The sequence below is a fragment of the Falco naumanni genome (assembly GCF_017639655.2).
Source record: "Falco naumanni isolate bFalNau1 chromosome 20 unlocalized genomic scaffold, bFalNau1.pat SUPER_20_unloc_1, whole genome shotgun sequence".
Lineage (NCBI taxonomy): Eukaryota > Metazoa > Chordata > Aves > Falconiformes > Falconidae > Falco > Falco naumanni.
In genome coordinates, this window is record NW_024427345.1 from 1,144,963 (window position 1) to 1,167,434 (window position 22,472).

General features: G+C 65.2%; 2 protein-coding genes across 4 annotated transcripts; one reads left to right on the forward strand and one right to left on the reverse strand.

Annotated features, from left to right (window-relative positions):
- Positions 1-250: 250 nt before the first annotated feature.
- PDE1B (phosphodiesterase 1B) lies at positions 251-12,527 on the forward strand. 2 transcript variants are annotated; one of them, XM_040581159.1, is made up of 16 exons: positions 251-374; positions 718-853; positions 6,669-6,782; positions 6,867-7,052; positions 7,686-7,752; positions 8,245-8,361; positions 8,468-8,608; positions 9,067-9,167; positions 9,565-9,690; positions 9,780-9,881; positions 9,957-10,077; positions 10,158-10,239; positions 10,345-10,471; positions 10,601-10,737; positions 10,932-11,063; positions 11,142-12,527. In XM_040581159.1, exons 2-15 carry the CDS (start codon positions 723-725, stop codon positions 11,045-11,047), a joined length of 1,668 nt encoding a protein of 555 aa, XP_040437093.1. In that variant the 5' UTR covers positions 251-374; positions 718-722; the 3' UTR covers positions 11,048-11,063; positions 11,142-12,527. The 2 variants fall into 2 exon arrangements, with proteins under 2 accessions (XP_040437093.1, XP_040437094.1); XM_040581160.1 differs by having other exon boundaries at positions 10,950-11,063; positions 11,142-12,525.
- A 540-nt stretch (positions 12,528-13,067) lies between these two features.
- PPP1R1A (protein phosphatase 1 regulatory inhibitor subunit 1A) lies at positions 13,068-18,783 on the reverse strand. 2 transcript variants are annotated; one of them, XM_040581202.1, is made up of 7 exons: positions 18,639-18,782; positions 15,439-15,499; positions 14,507-14,544; positions 14,341-14,404; positions 13,905-14,093; positions 13,696-13,790; positions 13,068-13,376 (listed from the first exon to the last, which is right to left on the reverse strand). In XM_040581202.1, exons 1-6 carry the CDS (start codon positions 18,717-18,719, stop codon positions 13,696-13,698), a joined length of 528 nt encoding a protein of 175 aa, XP_040437136.1. In that variant the 5' UTR covers positions 18,720-18,782; the 3' UTR covers positions 13,068-13,376. The 2 variants fall into 2 exon arrangements, with proteins under 2 accessions (XP_040437136.1, XP_040437137.1); XM_040581203.1 differs by lacking the exon at positions 13,905-14,093 and having other exon boundaries at positions 18,639-18,783.
- Positions 18,784-22,472: the final 3,689 nt, after the last annotated feature.

The following is a 22,472-nucleotide window of genomic DNA, read 5'->3' on the forward strand; positions in this document are numbered from 1 at the left end:
CAACCCCTATAGACCCACAGGGGTCTTGGGGTACCCCCCCCAGGGGTTCTGGGGTGCCACGCCTTCAGCCCCATAGGGGTCCTGGGGGCCCTTCCTCTTCCACAGCCCTTACGGGGGCCCTGACACCGCCCTCCCTGTGGGGGTCCCGGGGCCAGGGCTGAGCGGGGCGGCAGGGCTGGGCGGCCCCGGTTCCCGGCCCCCGCCCCCGGCTCCCCCCGCCCCTCCCCGCCCTCTCGCCGGTGCCGGCTCGGGGAAAGTTGCGGCGAGCCCCGGTCGGCGGAGACAGAGCCGGCAACAGCGGGCGGACCGGGCACGGCGGCACCGGCAGCACCGGAGCACGGCAGCACCGGCGCTTCCCGGCCGAGCATCCCCGGGTAGGAGCGCGCAGCATCCTCGATCGTGTCCCCGTTCCCCCGTCCCCCCGTCCCCCCCCCCCCCGCACGACGGTTCTCCCCATCCCCGGTTCTCCCAATCCCCGGTGCTCCCTGCCGGTTCCCCCCATCCCCGCTGCTCCCCATCCCGCTGCTCCCACCCCCGGTGCCCGGGATGCCATCTTAGCTCCGCCGCCCGGGCCGGTGCTGCCTGCGCAGCTGCCGGGTACCGGGCCGGGGGGAGGCCGCTGCCGGGGCGGCGGGGCGGTACCGGCGGCTGCTCCGCTGCGGCCCGCCGGGCCCCGGGACCGGCCGCGGGGCTGAGGGCGCGTCCCCGCCACCGCAGGGGCCATGGAGCCGCCGCGGAGCCTCCCGGGGCTGGATCCCGACCGCGAGGGGCTGGACCCGGCCGGCGGCTGCCCGTCCCCGCTGGAGATCAAGTCCGTCCCCAGCAAGAAGATCTGGGTCAAGCTCCGGGCGCTGTGAGTGAGCCCCCCCACAACCGGGACCCCCCCCCGGACACCCCTAAACCAGGACCCCTGAGCCCACCTGAGCATTGCACTCTGCTGAACCCTCCAACACCGCCCTTGGAAGACCCCCCTCATCTTCCCCTAAGAGCCCCCTGGTGCCCCCCACCCAGCATGCACCCACTTCAGCTGCCACCGAGGTACCCCTGGATCCTTCCACCCCCGGACCCCCCCAGGTGTCCCTCACCCATGCACCGCTTCCCACACCCTCATGTAGGACCCCCAGTCACCCTTGGGATCTCCCTGCACATACTGCACCCCCTCGGGCTGGGGGCACTAGGACCCCCTCGGGCTGGGGGCACCCATAAGCCTGGGGTGGGTCTGATGGGGCAGCTCTGGGGGTGCTGGAGCACCCCTCACCCAGGTGGCACTGTGGGGCAAGCAGAGGGCTGGGGTGCCCCCAGCTCGGGTTGGGGGGATGGACAGAGTGGATGCCAGGGTACCAACCAGCCCTGGGGAGCGGTGACAACCCCCTGACACCCCAGGGTGCCACCCTGCACTCCCCTCCCCACCCTGGGGAGCTCTTGGTGGCCTCGGGGGTGCCACCCCCTCTCCTGTGTGCAGTTGTGCTCACGCATGGGCTCACGTGTGCGTGTGCCCCCTTGCGAACCTGCGGCACGTGCACTCATGCGGGTCCTCGTGCAGCGGGTGCAGGCGTGGGCGTGCAAAGCACGTGTGTGGCTGTGTGTGCACATGTGTGCAGGGCTGACACGCACGTGGCGGCCGGCGAAGGCACGCTTGTGCAGGGGTGCATGCTGGCAGGGGTGTGTGCGGTACTGGCATGCCAGGGGGGACACGGAGACGAGGACAGGAGCCAGGTGCCCGTGTTGCACACTCACCGGTGAGCATGTTTTACGTGAACCCAAGGGCAGGGCAGGACTCCACCAGGGTGTGAAACGTTGGTGCCAGAGCTCTCCGGGTGTGGTGCAAGCCTGAGCATGCAACCAGCTGTGCATGTTGCAGTGGGTGTGCAAGCATCAGGTGGGGGTGTGCACATGTGTGTGCAGAGGTGCGTGCGAGCAGCGTGTGTGTGGGTGGGAGCAGGGGTCCCTGCATGCGGCACACACGGGAGCTGGGGAGCATGCATGGGAGTGTGTGTGCACACCCGTGTGCCGAGGCACACCTGAGTGAGCACTAGGGAGTGTGTGCACCCGCAGGTGTGCAAGCGCGTGGGCTGTGTTCCTGCTTCCCGCCCCCACACGCCTCCCCCCCCCAGAAATCGCTGGTGGCTGCCCCTGCTGCGGGGCATGGTGGGGCTGGGCATCCCAGCCCGCATCCCCCCATGTCCCCTTCTCCCTGCCAGCCTTGAGGGGGCAGTGGGGACCCTAGCCTGGGGACGGTCCCCAGCTCCCAGTTGGGATGACAGGAGGGAGCAGCGAGTTGTCCCTTGGCTGCAGGGTCCCGGCCTCCCGAGCACTGGGGACTGGTGGCAGGTCCCCAGCGTGAGGATCGGCTGGGATGGGGGACCCTGTGGGAGGGAGCAGGAGAGGCAATGGAGGAGTGGAGACACCTGTGGGTGCATGTGGGGCGGTGGTGTCTGTGCTGGGGAGCTCCCCAGCACTGGCTGCACCCTGAGGCCAACGTGCAGCCTGCCCTGGGCATGGGGTGGCCCTGGGGACATCGGTGTCACTGGCTCTGCAAGCACCATCATCCCTACAGCAGGCCTGGGTCATGGCAGGGGGTGGCAGGAGGGGGCTGGCAGCAGCGGGGGGATGTGGGTGGTGACAGGCAGCCTGTGGGGACTGTGGGCGTGGGTGGCACCCACCTGGCAGCGTGACGAAACCCAACTCCTGCTCCTGCTGCTGGGTGGTGGCTGTCCCTCGTCCCAGGGCACCCCTTGGGGGTCTGTGATGGGCAAGTGGCACAAAGCTCGTCCGTGGCTGTGTCACCGAGGGTGGGTTTCCGCAGGCATGGGTGTCCCTGAGGGGGTGGGTGTCCCCAGGGATAGGTGGCAGGGCGCGGGAAGGTGACAGCCACCTTCCCCAAGGTCACATTCCCCCGCAGCCCGCCGGGCTTGGGAGCTTCATGCTGACTTTGAACGTGACGTCTGGCCACCCCCCCCGGCCCCCCTTACTCGCTCGTTCTCTGGCAGCTGTCACTGTCACCGTCACCTTGGCTGCGGGATGTGGTGGCCCCCACCTGCGAAGCCGCACCAGGGCGAGGTGTGGGTGTGCACCAGCCACACGTGTGCCCTTGCACAGTCCACGCTTGCTTGCGTACACTCTGGTTTGCAGCCATGTGCAGGCACCTGCGAGCAGCTGCACATGCTTGCACACACACACACACACGCATGCAGATGTGCATACATGGGTGGGCTTGTGCATCCATTTACACACTTACCCACACATGGGGGTCTCCAGCCCCTGCCGTGTGCGCACACATGTGCACAGGTTGCTGCCCGCTGTGCGGCCAGGCCGGGATGGCACTAACAAGGTTTGGGAGGTTGTTAGGTGCTGGGAGGGGCAGGGGGGAGCATGGAGGCTGTGGGACACAGGGTGGGACACAGAGGGGGACCCTGGGGGAGACCTGGGGATGCTTTCAGGGTGTGAACCTGGCTGCAGTGTGGGTCCCCTGGTGAGGGGTGGCAGCCGCTAATTAAAACCAATTGCCATCAGTAGGCAGGAAATCTTGCTGGAGCTAGGGTGGATGCTGGCCCTTGCCAGCCTTCCTCATCCTCGCCACAGCCAGTGCCCTGTGACCCCCAGCCGTGGGGACCCAGTGGCTTTGCCCCTTACCAGAGCGGTGGCGGGACCCTTGTCCCCTCCCTGTGACCAGGATCCCTGTTCCCACGGGGTCCCACGGCCCTGCTGGCCCCCGTGCTGGTGCCGGTCCCTCCTGGGCTGTCTGGGGTCACAGCAGTGCCCCCGCCTGGGGACTGTCCCCTGGGTCAGGGACAAGTGCTAGCACCTGCAGGGTCACCACTGGTTGTGTCCTTCCTGTGGGGCTTTGAGCTGGCAGTGGCTGTCCCCAGTGCTGGGTGACAGGGGAGATGGTGTCTCCTCTCAGCTGGTGACCTGTGGGTCTGGGGCTGGTCCCTGAGCAGCCGGTGTGGCAGGGACCCTGTGACCCCAGTTGGGACCATGCCTATGACCCTTGGCCCCTTCTGTGCCTCAGTTTCCCCAGGGGACCAGGCTGGTGGGGACAGGGTGGCTGGGGGCCAGCTGGCAGAGACACGCATGGCTACGTGCCCCCTGCATGGCCATGCACAGACCCGCACGGTGTTGCACGGGCGTGCGTGACCTTGCGCAGCCTTGCACAAGCGTGCGCAGGCCCGCGGGGTCTCACTGCCCCCGCACACCCGCCTGGCATGTCCCTCACTCCTGCTGCCAGCTCGTTAGTGCTAACGAGGCACAGGACCACTGGGAGCCACCGGCTGGAGCAGCCGTCCAGAAGCTGCTGCTGCATAGATCTTCCGGGGTTTTCACTTGGGGCTGTGGCCACGGTGACAGTGACGTCCCCACCGCGGGGACACAGGGTGATGGTGCCAGGGACGCCGCATCCTGCCACAGAGGTTGGCTCGGGGCGGCCATGGGAGCGGCACAGGCGGTGGCTGACCTCTGCCCCAGCGCTGTGTCCCCCCATCCCACGGGGCTGTCACTGTGTGCTGTCCCCTTCCCGTGGCTGGGTGTCAGGGTCACCCTGAGGTGTCCCCCAAGCCAGGGGCCAGACTGGCAGCGTCACGGGAAACTGCTGGCAGTGGGGACATGTGCCACCAGCCTTGGGGACCATGTGGCCAGGTGGCGGGGACCCAGTGGAGGTCAGGTGGGCAGTGATGGGGACCAGTGGGGACTCATGGGGACCCATTAAGTGCTGGTGGCAGTGATAGGGACCAGCAGGTACCCATCGGGACCCACTGGGTGCTGGTGGTGGTGATGAGGACCAGTGGGTGCCAGGTAGGCAGTGATGGGGACCAGTGGGTACCAATAGGGACCTGCTGGGCGCTGATGACAGTGACAGTGAGGTCTTTGGGAGGGGACAGGGTGGCCACAGGGCTGAGCTGGACCAGGACAGGGACCAGTGTCCCACCAAGGGCTGGCATTTGCCCTGTTCCCCTGCTCCCAGGGGGAGCTGGTGGAGCCGTGGGGGCCTATGGGGACCAGTGGCAGCCGGTGTGCGAGCAAGGCGGCTGTAGTGGGAGACATGGCTGCGGGGGAGGTGCTTCCCCAGGCGGCCAGACGGGATTTCCCCCCCCTCTGCCACCGCCTCCATGCATCCCCCCACCCCCCCCCGACAGACACACGGACACACAGACAGATGGCTGGCGGCCGGCTGGCACGTGCGTGCTCCAACAGGGAGGGCTTGCCCAGGGTGGGGGCTGGGGAGAGAGTGTCCCTCTGTGCACATGCGTGTGCGGCGTGCGTGTGTGTAGTGGAAAGGTGTGCACATGTGTGCATATGTGCATGCGTGTGTGTGTGTGCACTGTGGGTGGGTATTTGCAGGTGCTGGGACATGTGATGTGTGTAGCTGTGTTGAGTGTGCATATGTGTGCACTGTATGTGTGCATGTGTTGTGTACACGTGTGTGTGTGCATGTATGTGTGCATATGTGCATCCTGGTGTGCATGCATCTTGCACGTGTGTTTGGGCATGTGTGTATACATATGTGTGCATGCCTGTGTGCACACACCTGCATTCAGGCACGTGTGTGTGCACACTTGGTGTGTGCACAGATCTGGGTGCTCTCCCTTCTCTCGGTGCCACCCAGGGCCCTCCTGCTGGGACACTGCCGTGTCCTTATGGCTCTGTGTCCTCGTGTCCTGTGTGGGTGTCATAAGCCAGCAGGGGAGCGTGGCCACACTGGGCTCCTGTCCTCATGTCCCCATGCTGCTCGGGCACCCGTGGGTGTCACTGCCACCCCTCTGCCACGGCAGAGCTGGGTGCAGGGACAACCTGTGGGGCCCCATCCTCTGGTGAGTCCCCAGGGACCCCTGGCCCTTTGGCACCCAGCATGAGGGAGGCTTCTAGGGGGGAACTGAGGCATGGCAGCGTCTTGGGTGGGGGCTGAGCACCCTGACCCCACTGTGGGTCCCCAGGGTGTGAAGCCACCCCGCTGTGGAGCCCCCTGTACCCCAGGCTGCACCCTCCCACCTTTCTGGGTTTGTCCGTCCCCAGGGACATCCCAGTTGCCGCCGTGGCCCCACTGACCCCATGGGCTGGCAGGGACTTTGTCCCTGGTGTCACCCAGGGCCCTGTGCAGCGCCAGCACTCCCACAAGAGTGACGTGGTGGGGACAGCCGCCCTCTGGGTGGGGGATGGGGTGACCCCCAAGCTCGGGGTGCTGGGGGGAGCCCTGTGGCCTTTTGGGTTCCTCAAGTGCTGAGCTCCAGGTGCTGGGTGCAGGATGAGCTCTGGGTGCTGTGTGGGTGCAGGCTGAAGGGTTTCGGGTGCAGGATGAGCTCTGGGTGCTGTGTGGGTGCAGGCTGAAGGGTTTCGGGTGCAGGATGAGCTCTGGGTGCTGTGTGGGTGCAGGCTGAAGGGTTTCGGGTGCAGGATGAGCTCTGGGTGCAGGGTGCTGCAGGGTCAGCTTTGGCTGCTGGCAGTCCCCCACACTCCTCCGGCCATGCTGGGGGGGGGTCCCCTGGGTGGATGCTCACCACTCCCCACCAGCGTGGGACACACGCGCACACATGCACACACACCTATAGGTGTTGCCCACGTGTGTTAGGGCGTGTGCATCCATCCGCAGGGCAGCCGGGGCTCTGCTGCTGCGGACCCCCCCCCACTGCCCCAGTCCTGGGGGGGCTGGTGACGCGGTGCCCGGCTGCCCGCAGGCTGCGTTACATGGTGAAGCAGCTGGAGACAGGAGAGGTGAATGTGGAGGAGCTGAAGAGGAACCTGGAATACGCCGCCTCGCTGCTGGAAGCCGTCTACATCGATGAGACGAGGTATGGGTGAGAGCTGGAGGGCGGCAGGGGGACGTGGGGGACGATGCCCATCCTGATGCCACCCATCCTGTTCCCGGCCTGCAGGCAGATGCTGGACACAGAGGATGAGCTGCGAGAGATGGGCTCGGACGCAGCGGTGCCCTCGGAGGTGCGGGACTGGCTGGCAGCCACCTTCACCCAGCAGGCACGGGCCAAGGGGCGCCGCGCAGAGGAGAAGCCCAAGTTCCGCAGCATCGTTCACGCTGTCCAGGCTGGCATCTTTGTGGAGAGGTGGGTGCTGGGGGGCACCCGCCCTGGATAATGCAGGGGTCTAGGGGGTACGGCTGGGATGGAGAGAGGGGGTGGGAGGGCAGTCCCCTGCTGTCCTGTGGCAGCCAGGGACTGTGCCTAGCACCCAGGTGGGTCCCTGAGCACCCAGGGGATATCCTCAGGCACCCAGATGGGTCCCCAAGCACCCAGGTGGGTCTCCCAGCACCCAAGGGCTGTCCTCAGCACCCAGGTCTGTCCCCAAGCAGCTGAGCTGTCCCCCACATCCAGGTGGGTCCTCAGGCACCCAGTTTGTCTCCTGCACCCAGGTGCATCCTTGAGCACCCGGACTGTCCCTGTGACCCACATGGGTCCCCACATGCCAGGGTCTGTCCCCTGGCACCCAGGTCTGTCCCCTGGCACCCTGGTGGGTCCCCAAGCACCTGGACTGTCCTCAGCAGCCAGGTTTGTCCGTAGCACCCAGCTGAGTCCCTGACCACCCAGGTCTATCTCCTGCCCCCAGGGTTTGTCCCCTAGCACCTGAGGTCTGTCCCTGAACAGTCAGGTGGGTCTCCAAGCACCCAGGTGGGTCCCCCAGCACCCAGCTCTGTTCCCCGGCACCTACATCAGCCCAGACTCCCCCCCTGCCTTCTACAGGATGTTTCGCCGGACATACACGGCCGTGGGGCCCAGCTACTCCACCTCCGTCCTGAACTGCCTGAAGGTACTGGGGGTGGGGGGGCACCCAAATACCCCACGAGGTGCTGGCGTGCTGCCCCAGCCTGGCAACACTTGGGCATGGCTGCTCCATCCATACCATGGGCTCCGTAGGATATGGCCCAGGTTGCCTGGGGGAGACAGCACTCAGCACTGCTGGGCATCGATGGGCATCCCTGGGCATGGCTGGGCCTTGCCTGGAATTGCTGGCCATCCCTGGGCTTCACTGGGCATCCCTTGGCATCACCTGGAATTGCTGGCCTTTGGTGGGCATTCCTGCACATCCCTGGGCACGGCTGGGTGTTTCTGGGCATCACCTGGAATTATTTGGCTTCACTGGGCATCACCTGGAATCGCTGGGTGTGACTAGGTGTCGCTGGGAGTTGCTGGGCATCGCTGGGCTTGACTGGGCATTGCTGGGGGATGGCTAGCCATGGCTGGGTGTCACCAGGCATTGGGCTTGCCCCTGTGCTGGTGTAACACCCCCATCTCCCCCCAGAGCCTCGACCTGTGGTGCTTCGATGTCTTTGCACTGAACCGGGTGACAGATGATCACTCCCTGAGGACCATTGTCTTCGAGCTCTTCACCCGACACAACCTCAACAGCCGCTTCAAGGTGTGCCCATGCCCACCCATGGGTGCCCCCAGGGCTGGGTGCCTGGCACGTGCCAGTGGCTTTGCACACGTGAGTGCATCTGTGAGCGTGTGTGCCCGTGCGTTAGATCCCCACCGTCTTCCTGACGACACTGCTGGACGCACTGGAGGCTGGCTATGGGAAGTACCGGAACCCCTACCACAACCAAGTCCATGCCGCTGATGTCACCCAGACCGTCCACTGCTTCCTGCTCCGCACCGGCATGCTGGTACGGGGGCGCGGGGTGGGGCACGGGGGTCCCGGGCTGTTGGCTGGGTGCCGAGTTGGTGCCCGGTGCCCGTCTGGCTGGTCCAGAGGATGCTTGTTGCCACGGAGATGTCGCCACCTAGCGACTGCGCTGTTGCCATAGAAACTTTACCAGGATGATGGGGGGACAGGGTGCCCTCAGCCTGGGGGATGTGTGGGCACACGTGGGGTGACGCCTGCAGCACACGTGTGCCCTGCTGTCCCCACACAGCTGTCATACTTGTCAGACACGCGTGCGCACACTCACGGCATGTTCACATGCGTGTCTGTGACAGGCATGTGTGGCTGTGCATGTGTGTACGCACATGCAGTTGTGCAAACACAAACACACAGAGGACCGTTCGGCCTCGTGTCCCTCACGGGGTGGCACCGCAGCACCCAGTGCCGGTCCCCACCCCCCTGATGCCTGCGTCCCCCCAGCACTACCTGACGGAGATCGAGGTCCTGGCCATCATCTTCGCTGCTGCCATCCACGACTATGAGCACACAGGCACCACCAACAGCTTCCACATCCAGACCAAGTGAGGGCGGATGGCACGGCACGGCATGGCGCGGGTGGCATGGCAGGGCATGGTATGGGTGATGTCATGGTGCAGGTGACGTGGCATGGCGTGACACAGGTGGCATGGCATGGTGCAGATGGCGCGGCATTGGTGGCATGGCACAGCATGGGCAGAGCAGGCAGGGCTGGGGACCTGTTATGGGGACATGTGGGGCACAGAAAGGACTGAGTGGCACCCTGGGGACACCCAGGACACACCCAGGGCCACCAATATGGCTGGGATATAGATGTGCTGGCACCCTGGGGGCACCCAGGGCTGCTGATACAACCGGGATATAGTCGTGCTGGCACCCTGGGGACATCCTGCTCCCCTGCCTGCCACCGTGCCGGTGTCCCACCCTCCCCTGCATCCGCAGGTCAGACTGTGCCATCCTCTACAACGACCGCTCGGTGCTGGAGAACCACCACATCAGCGCTGTCTTCCGCATGATGCAGGATGATGAGATGAACATCTTTGTTAATCTCACCAAGGATGAGTTTGCGTAAGGTCCCTGTCCCTTTCCCCATGGCTGTCCACAGCGGGGACACGGGACCCTGATGGCATTTCCCCACAACCCTCTCCGGGGCACAGGGAGCTGCGGGCGCTGGTGATTGAGATGGTCCTGGCCACTGATATGTCCTGCCACTTCCAGCAAGTGAAGTCCATGAAGACGTCCCTGCAGCAGCTGGAGAGGTGAGTGTGGATGCCCACCTGGCCCAGGGGATGTGGTTTTGGGGACAAACCTCAGCACCGGGGTCTCCTCCCCAGGATTGATAAGTCCAAGGTGCTGTCGCTGCTGCTGCACGCGGCCGACATCAGCCACCCCACCAAGCAGTGGTCGGTGCACAGCCGCTGGACCAAAGCCCTGATGGAGGAGTTCTTCAGGCAGGTAGGGTGCCTGTGTCCCAGGGGACAGGTGGTGGGACATGGGGACCACCCCTTGGGGACATGTCTCCCTTGCCTTGCCAGGGGGACAAGGAGGCTGAGCTGGGGCTGCCCTTCTCGCCCCTCTGCGACCGTACCTCCACACTGGTGGCCCAGTCCCAGATTGGTGAGTGGTGGTGGGTCCGTTCCCGTCCCCACCTTGTCCCCAGCCACCAGCCCTGCCACAGGCAGGGGGTGTCCCCATTGACACTGTGTCCCTTCCCCACCACAGGCTTCATTGACTTCATCGTGGAGCCCACCTTCTCGGTGCTGACTGATGTGGCTGAGAAGATGGTGCTGCCTGTCGCTGAGGATGGCACCAAAGCCAAGGGCAACCCAGTGGCCAGCCAGCAGGCCAGGTCGGCCACGGCGTCCTGCCTCAGATTCCCCTTCGCCAGGGGGAGGTGGTGGGGGCACCCACTTATTTTGGGTCCTGGGAGGTGGCAGTGGTGGCTCTGCCCTGTTTCCATCTGTCCCTGTACCTGCAGCTCGCAGTGGCGGCAGCCATCCCTGGATGAGCACCTGGAGCTGGGGGACATGAAGGCTGACCTGGCTGGCTTCCGCTCCACCTGGGCCAAGTATATCCAGGAGAACAAGCAGAAGTGGAAGGAGCGGGCAGCCAGTGGTAGGTGGTAGCCGCTGTGGCCACCAGGGAGGGGATGGGGACTGTCACAGGACGCACGGGGCCATATCTGTGCCAAGCATCCCTGGGTGGGGAGGTGGCCCAAGCACAGGATGGTGGCCCCCAGACTTGTGGGGCAGAGGGACACGAGCTGGGGGGTCTCAGCCCCTGTGGGTGGCAGGAGTGACCCCCCCCAGCCCCGTGTCCTGCCACAGGCATCACCAACCAGGTGTCCATCGAGGAGCTGTCACCCTGTGAGGAGCCACCGCCTGTGGTCCCTAGCCAGCACAGGCAGAACGGGGATGTGGAATAGCACTGGGAGGAGTGAGGTGGGCCCAGGGGGCAAACTGGGGCTGGGGGGGGGAAATGGTGGCATTGTCATGACTGTCCCCCCACCCCAACGGCAGGTCCCTGTCTGGCCGAGTGACACCGTCTCGCCCAAAGTCTTCAATGCCATCGAGTTCAGCACCATTTGCAGGGAAGGAGCCGCCTGGGGCCGCACAAGGATCCATGCCAGCCTTCGTGCCAGGAGCATCACTGGGGCTGGCACCCCCGGCAGCCCCCAGCCCAGCCAGCTCCGGCTGCCTGTGCCAAGCTGGCTGCCGAGCCACATGGCCTCGGGCCACGGGTGACGGTGATGTCGACCCTCTCACTGCCATGCCAGCGGCTGCCCGGCCTCCTCCTGCCAGGTTTTGTCCTGGTGGCTTTTTAAAAAAGCTTCTTCTCACCCCACTGGGGAGCCTGGTGCTCGAGACACTGACAGTGACACTGACGCTGGGGACAGCAGGGGACCAAGGGATGGAGGAGCCATGTGGGATACACCATCACCCTGAGGGCCACCACAGTCCCCTCTGTGCCTGCTGGGTCTGTCCAGTGACACCGTGATGGGTGGCCCCTACTGTTCCCCTGTGTCATCCCCATCCTGCCCCACCTGCCCATCCCTGTCCCCAGGTCTGCTGGCCCCAAGGGCACCTCAGAGGTACCCCGGGGGGTCCTGCCTTACATGTGCAAGGCTGGGAGCTGGGGTCAGCAAGGTGGTGATGGGGGCTGGGGCTGGGACATGGTGGGAGGGCAGGATCGGGCCCTGAAGTGGTGGTGCCAGCCCCTGGCTCCAGCATTCCCTGGTGGCAGCATCCCCCAGCTCTAGGGGGCCTCCAGCACCTTCTGGCTCCGGTGTGCTTCCAGCATCGCTGGCTCCAGCGTGACTCCAGTGTGCCTCCAGCATCCTCTGGCTCCAGCATGCCTGTCAGTATTCCCCCTGCTTCCTCTGGCCCTGCTGTGCCTCGAGCATCCTTCGGCATCTTGGTGTGCCTCGAGCATCCTCTGGCATCCTGGTGTGCCTCGAGCATCCTCTGGCATCCCGGTGTGCCTTGAGCATCCTCCGGCATCCCGGCGTGCCTCGAGCATCCTCCGGCATCCCAGCGTGCCTTGAGCATCTTCTGGCATCCTGGTGTGCCTCAAGTGTCTTCTGGCATCCTGGCTCCAGCATGCCTCAAGCATCTTCCAGCCCCAGCATCCTCCTGCTCTGGCATCCCGGCTAGGGCCGCCTTGCCCTGCTGCGCCCATTGCCCAGCGCCTGGCCGCCACGGCACAGCCCCTCTGTGTTTGTACTTTTCTACCCTGCAGTAACGTGTCCGTTGTGTCCCCACCTGGTCACTGTTGGCAGAGCTCCACGTTGCACCCACCCACCCACGCATGTGAAACAAAGCGCTGCCACTAATAAGCAATTAATAAACCGTACACCACCACCAGCCTGGACGTCCCACCCTTGTCCTGGGCACCACACCTGACCCCAGGGGGGTGGCAGGGGGCTGGGATGCCCAGGTGGCACAGGTGGATCAGGCCCCCGGGGTAGGGAGTGAAGCCTGGAGGTGGGTGCTGCACCCCAGCACCCAAGGAGGGGTCCTGCCCCCTCTCCCCGGCGCGAAGGCAAGTAGGAGGCAGCGGGGCGAAGGGATCCCTTTAATACCGGCTGTGGTGGGGGGTCCCCGTGCCCACCCACGTGTGCACGCGTGCTCTATGTGTATGCACATGGGCGTGCATGCAAATCACATGTGCAAAGTGCACAGGCATGCCCCCCCGTGTCCATGTGTGCACAAGGAAGGGGGTGTGTGCAAATGCCTGGGTCTCCCCCACAGGTGCATGCATGTGCACACCCCTATCACACATGTGCAAGCATGCACACCAACCTGCGTGTGCATGCACACATGTGTGTGTCACATGGGGTGCAACTTCCCGAGTGCCTGGGAGCAACAGGGCTGCATGTCCCCCAGCCTGGGGGGATTGGTGACAGTGGGACGCCCGGGGATGTGACCCTGGGGACAGCTGGGGGGGGGTGGGGGGGGTGCGAGGGGTGGCCATGAGCCATGCTGGGGAGGGTGCTGCTTGGTGTCCCCAGTGTCACCTGCCCTGGGGACTTGTTTGTAGGGGGGTGAGGGGACAGGGCAGGCAGCCTGGCTCGCCATTGTCCTCAGAGCCCCTGCCCGGGGCGGGGACCTGCCCACAGCAGTAAAAAAAAAAAAAAAAATCCTCTGGAAGCCCCAAAACAGCCAAAATCTTAGAAAACGATCGGATAAAAAAAACCAACGTGGTGTTTGGCTCCTTCGACCTGGCCGCGGCCACGCTCCTGCTGCCACTGGCACCTGGGGACAGAGGACAGTCACGCTGGGGATGGCATCTGTGGTGGGGGTCCCTACTGAGGAAGGCCCCAGCAATACCAGAGCCACCCTCGCCCGGTGCCACCTTCCCCTTCCCTGGCCCAGGGCCCAGGATACCTCCATGGTGCCCCAGTACCCCCTCGGTGTCCTAGGACAGTGCTCCAGTGCCCCCCCCAGTTTCCCAACACAGTGCCCCAGTACCACCTTGTGTCTCAGTGCCCCCCACACTGCCCCAGTACAGTGCCCCAGTGCCTCCCAGTGCCCCCACACTGCCCCAGTGCCCCCACACTGCCCCAGTACGTACCTACTGGCTGCTGGCAGTGCCCTTGCTGGCGCCTTCCTTTGGTGCTATATGGGTGCCCTCCTCAGCCAGGCTTTGCCGCCCATCCCCGTGGGTCCCTGCGGGCACCGTGGGGCAGGGGCTGAGTTCCAGCCCCTCATCGCACCCCCCAGCCCCCCCAAACCCCCCGGCTCCGGGTGTGTGGAGGCTCCCAGGGTAGTGCCGGTACTCACGCTTGCCACCGGGGCCAGGGCCACCCTCGTGCATCGCCAGCGGGCAGGTGCCGCCAGGGCTGTGGCTGTGCTCGGTGTCACCGTGGTGGCAGTGGCCAGGACCACGCTCCTGGCTGGTGGCAGCTACCTCCTCCTCCTCCTCACCCTGCGCCTGCTTGCACAGGTGATGCTCCACCATCATCTGCAGTTCTGCCAGGCAGGGAGCGGTGCTGTGGGGGATGCGGGGGGCAGTGGTGACCGTCCCCATGCTCCCGGTGACAATGAGGAGATGCAGCCTGGTGGCCTCCTGTCCCCTCTGGTGGCATTTGCCATGCCCACAGGCACGGCCATGCTCTGCCCTGGGCAGGTCCAAGGCCAGCGCAAAGGTGGTGGCATCCCAGCTGCACGTCCCCTGCGGTTCTGGGGGGAACGTCACCTTGTGTCCCCCCCCAAATACCTTTCATGGTCGGGGTGGTGCGGGAAACCTTCTTCCTCTGCCGGGGCGACATGGCCAGACCCGACTGCAAGGCAAGGGGAGGTGCGTGAGTGGGGGCCAGGGGTACACTGGGGTACACCGAGGGGCTGGGGACTCCCCCACAGCCCCGCGTGACAGCAGCACCTACCTTCAGCAGTGGGTTGGGCAGCCGGTCTTCATCGATCTCTGGGGGAGCAACAGAGGGGGTGGCAGTAGGACCCACGGTTCAGCAGAGGGTGTGGGGTGCTGTGCTCCATCCTGCACCCCCGACGCGAATTCGTCCCCACTGGGTCTGTTTGTCACCCGTAGGTGCTCAGCATGGCTGTGGGTGCTGTCAGGACAGTCCTGCTCCCTGCCCCAGCATTGTCATCACCCCCCTGCATTGCCACAGGAACCTGCATCCCATCCCCTGCCGTGCTGGGGTGGCTGGCAGTGTCCCCGCACCAGGGCCAGGGCCAGGCTGGCAGCCCCTAGACCACATCCTGACCCACCCTGGGATGATGCTTAGTCACATGGAGCTGGTTTATTCACAGCCAGACCTGCTGCCCTGAGTGGGTGCAGGGTCTGGAGGTGGCACCTGGGGACAATGTCCCATCCACTGGGGTGTCCCCAAAGCAGGGGACAGATGACACCACCCAGCTGGGTGGGGCAGGGAGGCTGTGACACAGCCACATGTAGGAGCCCATCCCCAAAGGCCACATGCCAGGTTGGGCTGATGACCAAGGAGCACTTAAATGTCACAGCTGGTGTCCCCTGCTCCCTGTGCCAGCAGGGTGGCCCTGTGCTGGCGACCCCAGTGTTCCTGGCACAGTGTCACAGCCAGTTGCTTCCCCCAGAGATGGATGGGCTGAGTGACACTGGGGCCCGATCCTGGGAGTGAAGCCCTGGAGTGGGTGGGGGTTGAGCGGGGCTCGGTGGGACATGGGGACAGTTCCAGGGTGGGGGACATGGGGTGCTGCTGTGCCAGGGTGAAGGATGAGTCCCACTGCAACAGCGTGCTGTGGTCCTGAGCACCCTGCTGGGGGGCTGCCTGGCTGGGCTGGAGCCTGGGGTGGCGGGGTGATACCTGCGAAGACCCACCTGGGGATGACTGGTCGCTGCTCAGGACCAGGTTGGCAGGAGTCGGTCGGCGCCTCCGGATCTGGGAGGGTACAACAGGAGAGAGTCGGAACCTGCAGCTGCACTCCCAGCCCCATCACACCCACCTAGAGCCCCACCAGCACCAAGATCCCCCCCGCAACGTCCTCGTCCCTGGGGCAGTGGTGGCCCCATGGGGACGGAGGCTGCTGGCTGGGGCCCTGAACCCAGCGGCTCCCGTGCCTGGACACACGTGTCTTTTAAATCAACAACTCCTGGCCAGCCCTAATGACAGCTGGGAGCTAATTATACCCCAGCCCCAGGAAGCGCGCGGGGACATCGGTACGGCAACAGTGCCGGGGACCTGCCCTTCCTCTGTGGGCACTGTGTCCTTGCCCAAGGTCACCTCGAGCATCCTGCACTGCTCCTACCCCATGTTCCCCCTCTCGGTGCCATCAGGGGGGTTTGGTGGCCCATTTGGAGGGTTCAGTAGCTTTGTCCAGTGTCAGGGCTGGCAGTGGTGACAGCAGTGACATCACATCCCACAGGCGCTCCCTCGCCCCCTTTCCCCACTGACCCACTAACAGAACAAGTTGCTCAAAAAAAAAAAAAAAAAGAATTTCCCAGCGAGGATTCCCTAACAAGGCGGGATGCCTAATGAGATGCTAATGAGGCAGGCGAGCAGCTGGGCGGGCGAAAGGGAGCCCCCTCCCCACCTCCCCCAGCCTCGGCCCCCCCAGCGCATCTTCTCTGTGTCGGCCCCGTTGCCATAGAAACCTGCGATCTGGATTTTAAACGGAGATTACAGGGAGCTGGGAATCGTCGGGAATCGCCCTGGCCCTGCCAGGGACCCACCGATCAGCCTGCACTGTGAGGCTGGGGTTCAACCGCGCCCCACCCCCCACCCCCCCAGCCCAGCGATGGGGCTGGGCTGCACTGGGCTTCCCCCCGGGGCTGAATGCGGCCCCGCAGCTCCTGGTGAGGGACTGGGGGAAGCCAGAGCCACCCCCGGGCTGCTCTAGCACCTCGGAAGCCTCCCCCAGGTGTGGGGCAGGGTTGTGCCCCATGGTGCAGCCACCCAGCACTGGGATGGGGTGGGGGACACTGGTGCCACCTGCTCAAGGTCACCCAGGTGGAGCTGAGCCCCCTGAGCTGTGCTCCCCTTCCTGCTCCAGACCAGGCAGGGGATGCAGGCGTCGACACAGCTCCCACCCCGACATCCTGGGAAGGGATGCTCTGGTCTGTCCATCCTTCATCCCTCTGTTCCTCCCTCCCTCCATCCCCAGATCGGCTGGGGCGCTGCACTCTCCTGCCGCTGCTATTTTTAGATCGATCTCCACCATCGATTAAGAACCACCATGACTGAGAGTGGCAGAGGTCCCAGCCCTGGCAGCCTGCAGCAGGCATGGCATCGCTGGGGGGCTGCTCCCTCTGGATCCAGGGGTGAGCTGGGATGGGAACATCATCGGGGATGGGAATGGGATGGGTCCAGCTCATCTCTCAACATGATGGGAGCAAACACCCCCAGATGGTCCTCCTCCAGCCTTGGGGACACGCAGTGCGCAGGGTGGAGCTGGGGTCCTGGGCAGAGGTGCAGGACAAACCCCTGGACCAGGCTTGGCACCCGTGGGTGGCACCCAGGAGTGCCAGGGCAGGTGGATGCTCTTCCCAGAGGTGGGGGTCAAGGGGCTGCGGGACCAGTGGAGACCCAAGAAAGTCCATGGGGACAAGGTTCTTTTAGAGGGTGGGGCTGGACAGGCTTGGGGACAACCCTGCAGGACACAGGGACATTGTGCTGCAGCCTGGCAAGGGACTGACACATCTGAGCTCCCCATCAGCGCAAGCCCCCAACGAGGGGAACCCACATCAGGCCTTCCTCTGCAGGGACACCCCAAAAAAGGGGAGCTGTAAATGCAGGGAGGGGACATCAGCATTGTCACCTACTGCCACCACATGGGGCTGGCTGTTGGGGCCCTGCCACACCACCAAGCACTGCCAAACCAGGGCTCTGACAGATGCCGAAACGTGGCTGAATTCCCCTGGGAGGGGAAACTGAGGCAGGGACAAGCAGGGGACTCCCCAGGGCAGGGTCATGCCTGAGCCTCCCATAGCCTGGCTGTGATGGGAGGTGGGCGTGAGCACCCCTGCCCCTCACTGCAGCCGGGGCGGGTGCTGGGGGTCTTGCACTCACCCCCTCCTTGGCTCTTGCCCTCCCCTCCTGGGGGGGCCGCGCTGCAAATGAGCTGTGAGCAGCCCCAGATGGTGCGTGGCCGTATTTAGCGACAGTGAGATGCTTGCCAGGGAGGTGGCCCACACTCGCCTCGGCGCCGCTGGCACACGGATGTAACTCAGCCAGGAGCCACCTGGCTACTAGGGACCCCCAGTCTGGGTGGGGGAACTCAGCTGGGACCACTGGCTAGAGTCCCCCCCACCCCCCATCAGCATCCTCAAGCGCCTGCAGAGCTTCCCATGCCTGGCGATGATGGGGACTGCGGTGTGGCTGGGTGGTCCCCCCAGGACTCCTCTTGTCCCCTGCAGCCCCCAGGGTGCAGGGGCATTGCCAGAGTGGGGCGAGGCGGGCAGGGAGGGGGGTCAGGCTGCCCAAGGGGGCTCCTGGTCCCCTGCGGGCAGCCCTCAGCCCTGCCGTGCCCCCCAGCTGCGCTGCCCCGGCCCCGAGGTTATTCTGGGATCCCCTCCAGTGGAGCAGGGGTTGAGCAAGGGCCGGAGGGCCCGGGGGAGGGCCCGGGGGGGCGGTAACCTTATACCCGGCCCGGGATGGCTCCCGCGGTGTCGCTGAGCCAGCACATGGCCCTGGCACGGCCACCCGGTCCCTACGGGCACAGCCAGCCCCGAGCCCACGGGGGTGGCCGCGGTACAGCGGGGGCTGCTCTGCGGGGGGTGTGTGGAACTCGGGAAGGTGTCCCCCAGCGTCCCCCAGCGTCCCCAGTGCCGGGGCGGTTGCACCCACCTGGCAGCGCCCGGGCGCGTCCCCGTATCGCCCACCGCCCCGGCATCACGGCGGTTGCACGGGGGGCGCTCGGTGACCCCCCCACCCCCGGGCCTGCCCTTGCCGTGCCCGCAATCCCCCGCGCCGCCCGCTGTCCCCCCCGCTCCCGGCAGGACCCCCCGGCTCCCCCCGCGCCCCCCGGCCCCGGTGTCCACCCGGTGTCCCCGCCCCCCCCGCCGGTGCCTGCCCCCCCCACCTGCTCGGCCGCCTCCGGGTCGAGGTGCGGCTCCAGCAGCGGCACCGTGAACTGGATCTTGCGGGGGCTGTTGGGCTCCATGGCGGGCGGCGGCTCCGGCGGCTCCCGGCGGCTCCCGGCGGCTCCCGGCCCTGCCCGGGCTGCCCCGCCCCGCCCCGCCCCGCCCCGCCCCCGCCCGGTGGGCGGTGGGACCCGCCAGGACAGACGCAGGGACGGAGAGGGGGGCACTGGGACCACGCGCCGGGACACTGGGATGGACACATGGACAGGGCTGGGACACAGGGACAGACACACGGACACGGACCCTGGGACACAGGGACGGACGCAATGAACACAGGGATGGGCTCCATGACACACGGACACAGGGATGGACCCCGGGGACACAGGGACTGACCCCGGGACACAGGGACGGACACAGGGACAGACACATGGACACAGGCACGGACCCTGGGACACAGTGATGGACACATGGACACAGGGATGGGCTCCATGACACACGGACACAGGGATGGACCCCGGGGACACAGGGACTGACCCCGGGACACAGGGACGGACGCAGGGACAGACACATGGACACAGGCACGGACCCTGGGACACAGTGATGGACACATGGACACAGGGATGGGCTCCATGACACACGGACACAGGGATGGACCCCGGGGACACAGGGACTGACCCCGGGACACAGGGACGGACACAGGGACAGACACATGGACACAGGCACGGACCCTGGGACACAGTGATGGACACATGGACACAGGGATGGGCTCCATGACACACGGACACAGGGATGGACCCCGGGGACACAGGGACTGACCCCGGGACACAGGGACGGACGCAGGGACAGACACATGGACACAGGCACGGACCCTGGGACACAGTGATGGACACATGGACACAGGGATGGGCTCCAGGACACACAGACACAGACGCGGACCCTGGGACACAGGGACAGACACACAGACACAGGGATGGACCCCGGGACACAGTGGCAGCATGGATGGACCCTGGGACACAGGGACAGAAACACATGGAGGCAAGGACAGACACATAGACAGGCCCCAGGACACATAGACAGACGTGGACACAGGGACAGATACATGGGCAAACCCTGGGACAAAGGGACAGACACACAGGCACAAGGACAGACTCCAGGACACAAGGACAGACATTTGGACACGTGGATGGACACGTGGATGGACCCTGGGACAACAGGACAGAGACACGGACACAAAAAGAAGCTCCAGGACACTGGGACAGACACGCAGAAACAAGGACAGACAGACAGGCCTTGGGATGGACAGACAGACAGACAGCAGGACGGGCGCTGGGGCGCAGAGGCACGTGGGCAGAGGGATGCTGGGACAGACATATGGGTGACGACGCGGGGATGGACACACAGACAGGCACGTGAACACAGAGGCGCACACCTGGACTGACGGACACCTGGACACGGGCACCGGCACACAGTGACATGCGGAGACAGCCACACGAGCAGTGGGACAGCCAGGCACAGGCAGATGGACACCAGGACAGGCGGGCACACAGACGGACACTGATCGGCGCATGCTCTTGCATGCTCGGCCATGCTCACACACACATACGCTGACACGCGTGTGCATGCACATGCACACCCCATGACACGCAGGCGGGTGTGTGCACGTGCACCTGCAGATGTGTGCATACACATGCAGTCCCCACGCACGTGCGCACAGCCAGGTCAGGGCCTGTCAGGGGGAGTGACAAGGACAGGGACGGGTGCTCCCCCGGGGGGGCTTCCCAGGAGGTCCCGGCGGGTGCCAGCAGGGATGGCCAAAGTCCGGCAGCCCCCGTTTTGACACGGGGTGGCCTTGCCATCGTTCACCTGCACTTGGCCTCGCGGGGCCAGGGACACAGCCAGCAGCTCTCGGGGACTGTGCCCCCCTCTGCAGTGACCAGCCCTGCGCCCCTTGTCTGTCCTAATGAGGCTGTTAATTGCAGGGCAATGGAAGGGGCTTGGTGTGGTGTCAGCCCCCCGCTGGCTGCATCGGAGGGGGGGTCCCAGCGGGGTGACAGTGGGTCCTGGAGGGGACGTGGGTCAGCCTGGTGCCAGTGGACAGGACAGATGGATGGACTGGGTGGCCACAGGGGCCTGGGCATCCCGGGGACACGGATGCTGTGGGCAGCAAGCTTGTGGGGACACCCTAAAAAAAAAAAAAAAAAAGAGGATGAAAAATTTAGTTGTAGAATTGAGGTGAGCAACATCCTGGGGGGAGGGGGCACAGGGTGGGGGTCTGCAGGGTGCCCCCACCCATGTCGGGGGCTGCCCCCCCACCCCGCACCCCACCCCTTGTCTCCTGCAACAGGGCTGCACCCCTCCGGTGCAATGCACCCCCGTACCCCATGCACCCCCACCCAGCAAAGCCCCCAGGACTTGGGGCAGGGAGGGGGGAGCTCTGGGGGGCTGGGGGCGCCCTGCCACAGCCGCCGTGAATGTGTGTCCCATCACTTATTCATGCAGGCAGGAGGCTGCTGGGATCTGGCAGGAGGAACTCGCTAACTAGGTCAGGCAGGAGGGGAGGCAGCGGCAGGGGCTGCCTGATCCCCCGGGTGCCCGGGCTGTGCCCTGCGCCGGGCAGGGAGCAGGCGCTGGGGGGTCCCCATGGCGGGGCCAGGGCAGCGTGGGAAGGGGATGCTGCTGCCGGCAGTGTGTGGCCACAGGGCGCTGGGCATCTGGGCAAGGGTGCTGCCAGAAGAGCGGGGTGCTCTGCAGGGGGTGAAATTGCAGGATCACCCAAACCCCTGCATGAACGGCCCCTCATCCCCAAACCCAGTGGCTCTCCAGGGCCGGGTCCTGGTGTCCTGCTCCGATGTGATGCAGCCACCATTAATTACTGATGCAAAAAGCACTTGGTAAAATGCCACTTTGTGCTGCTGTGCCCCTCTCCAGCCCCCTGCACTCATGTCCCCAGCCCCTCACTCCTGTGGTTGCATTTGGTGACACCCCCATGGGGTGTACCTGCTCCTGGGGTTTAATCCTTCCTGGTACTGGGTTTCTCTCCGCAGGGCTGCTTCGCCTTTGCGGTCCCCACTCCCCTAGATAGGGGTCCTCCTCCTCCCCAGGGACCCCTGTGGCTGCTGAGTGATGGGGGGGGAGGGCATCCCTGCGCATCCCTCTGCCCACCCGTGCTCTGCCCACAGCCATTTCCTTTCGCTCCTCAATGGGCTTTAACAGGAAAACCCTTCCCAGCTTCTTTCTATCCAGCCTGAGCATCCTGGCTCCCTGCAGCGGGGGCTGCTTCTGTCAGGGAAAAAAAGTCTTGGGGGCCAGCGTGGAAATAAAAATATCTTTGGAGCTGTGTAGGCACCTAGCAGAGGAGTTTGTGGGGGAGGATGAAGTGGAGAGATGGAGCCTGGGCCACAGGCTGGCTCCTGCTTGGCGTCCAAATGCCGGCATGGTGATGCTGGGTGTGTACGACTGAGAGCAGAGTGTGATGAGAGTGGGCTTGAGGATGGCAATGCATATGAAATTGGGGGTGGGGGTGGGGGGGCAATGTTCTGCCCCAGGATTGAGGTTAAACTGTCTGCTGTCAGGGCCAAAAATGCCAATATTTGGGCCTTAGTGGCAACCTGGGTCCCTTTGCTGCTAAATACGATGTCACCCGACCCTTGGGCTCTGTGCCCACCCTCCCCCCCCCCAAGCCCTGGCATCTCGGGTGCTGGATGTGATCAGGGAGAAGAACAAGGCCGTTTTCCTGCTCCCACCCTGGAGCGGAGCCAGACAAGGGGTGATGTGAGCAGGGACATGCCTACATGCCTGCCCTTTGCAGGGGATGTGCCAGGTGAAGCCACTCC

Coding starts and splice junctions, on each gene's coding strand:
- PDE1B (XM_040581159.1), top strand. CDS start 723: ATGGAGCCGCCGCGGAGCCTCCCGGGGCTGGATCCCGACCGCGAGGGG. Junction 7,753..8,244: donor CCGTCCTGAACTGCCTGAAG/GTACTGGGGGTG, acceptor ATCTCCCCCCAG/AGCCTCGACCTGTGGTGCTT. Junction 8,362..8,467: donor ACCTCAACAGCCGCTTCAAG/GTGTGCCCATGC, acceptor CCCGTGCGTTAG/ATCCCCACCGTCTTCCTGAC.
- PPP1R1A (XM_040581202.1), bottom strand. CDS start 18,719: ATGGAGCCCAACAGCCCCCGCAAGATCCAGTTCACGGTGCCGCTGCTG. Junction 14,405..14,506: donor TGCCCAACCCACTGCTGAAG/GTAGGTGCTGCT, acceptor CTTGCCTTGCAG/TCGGGTCTGGCCATGTCGCC. Junction 13,791..13,904: donor CCCTGGCCCCGGTGGCAAGC/GTGAGTACCGGC, acceptor CGGTGCCCGCAG/GGACCCACGGGGATGGGCGG.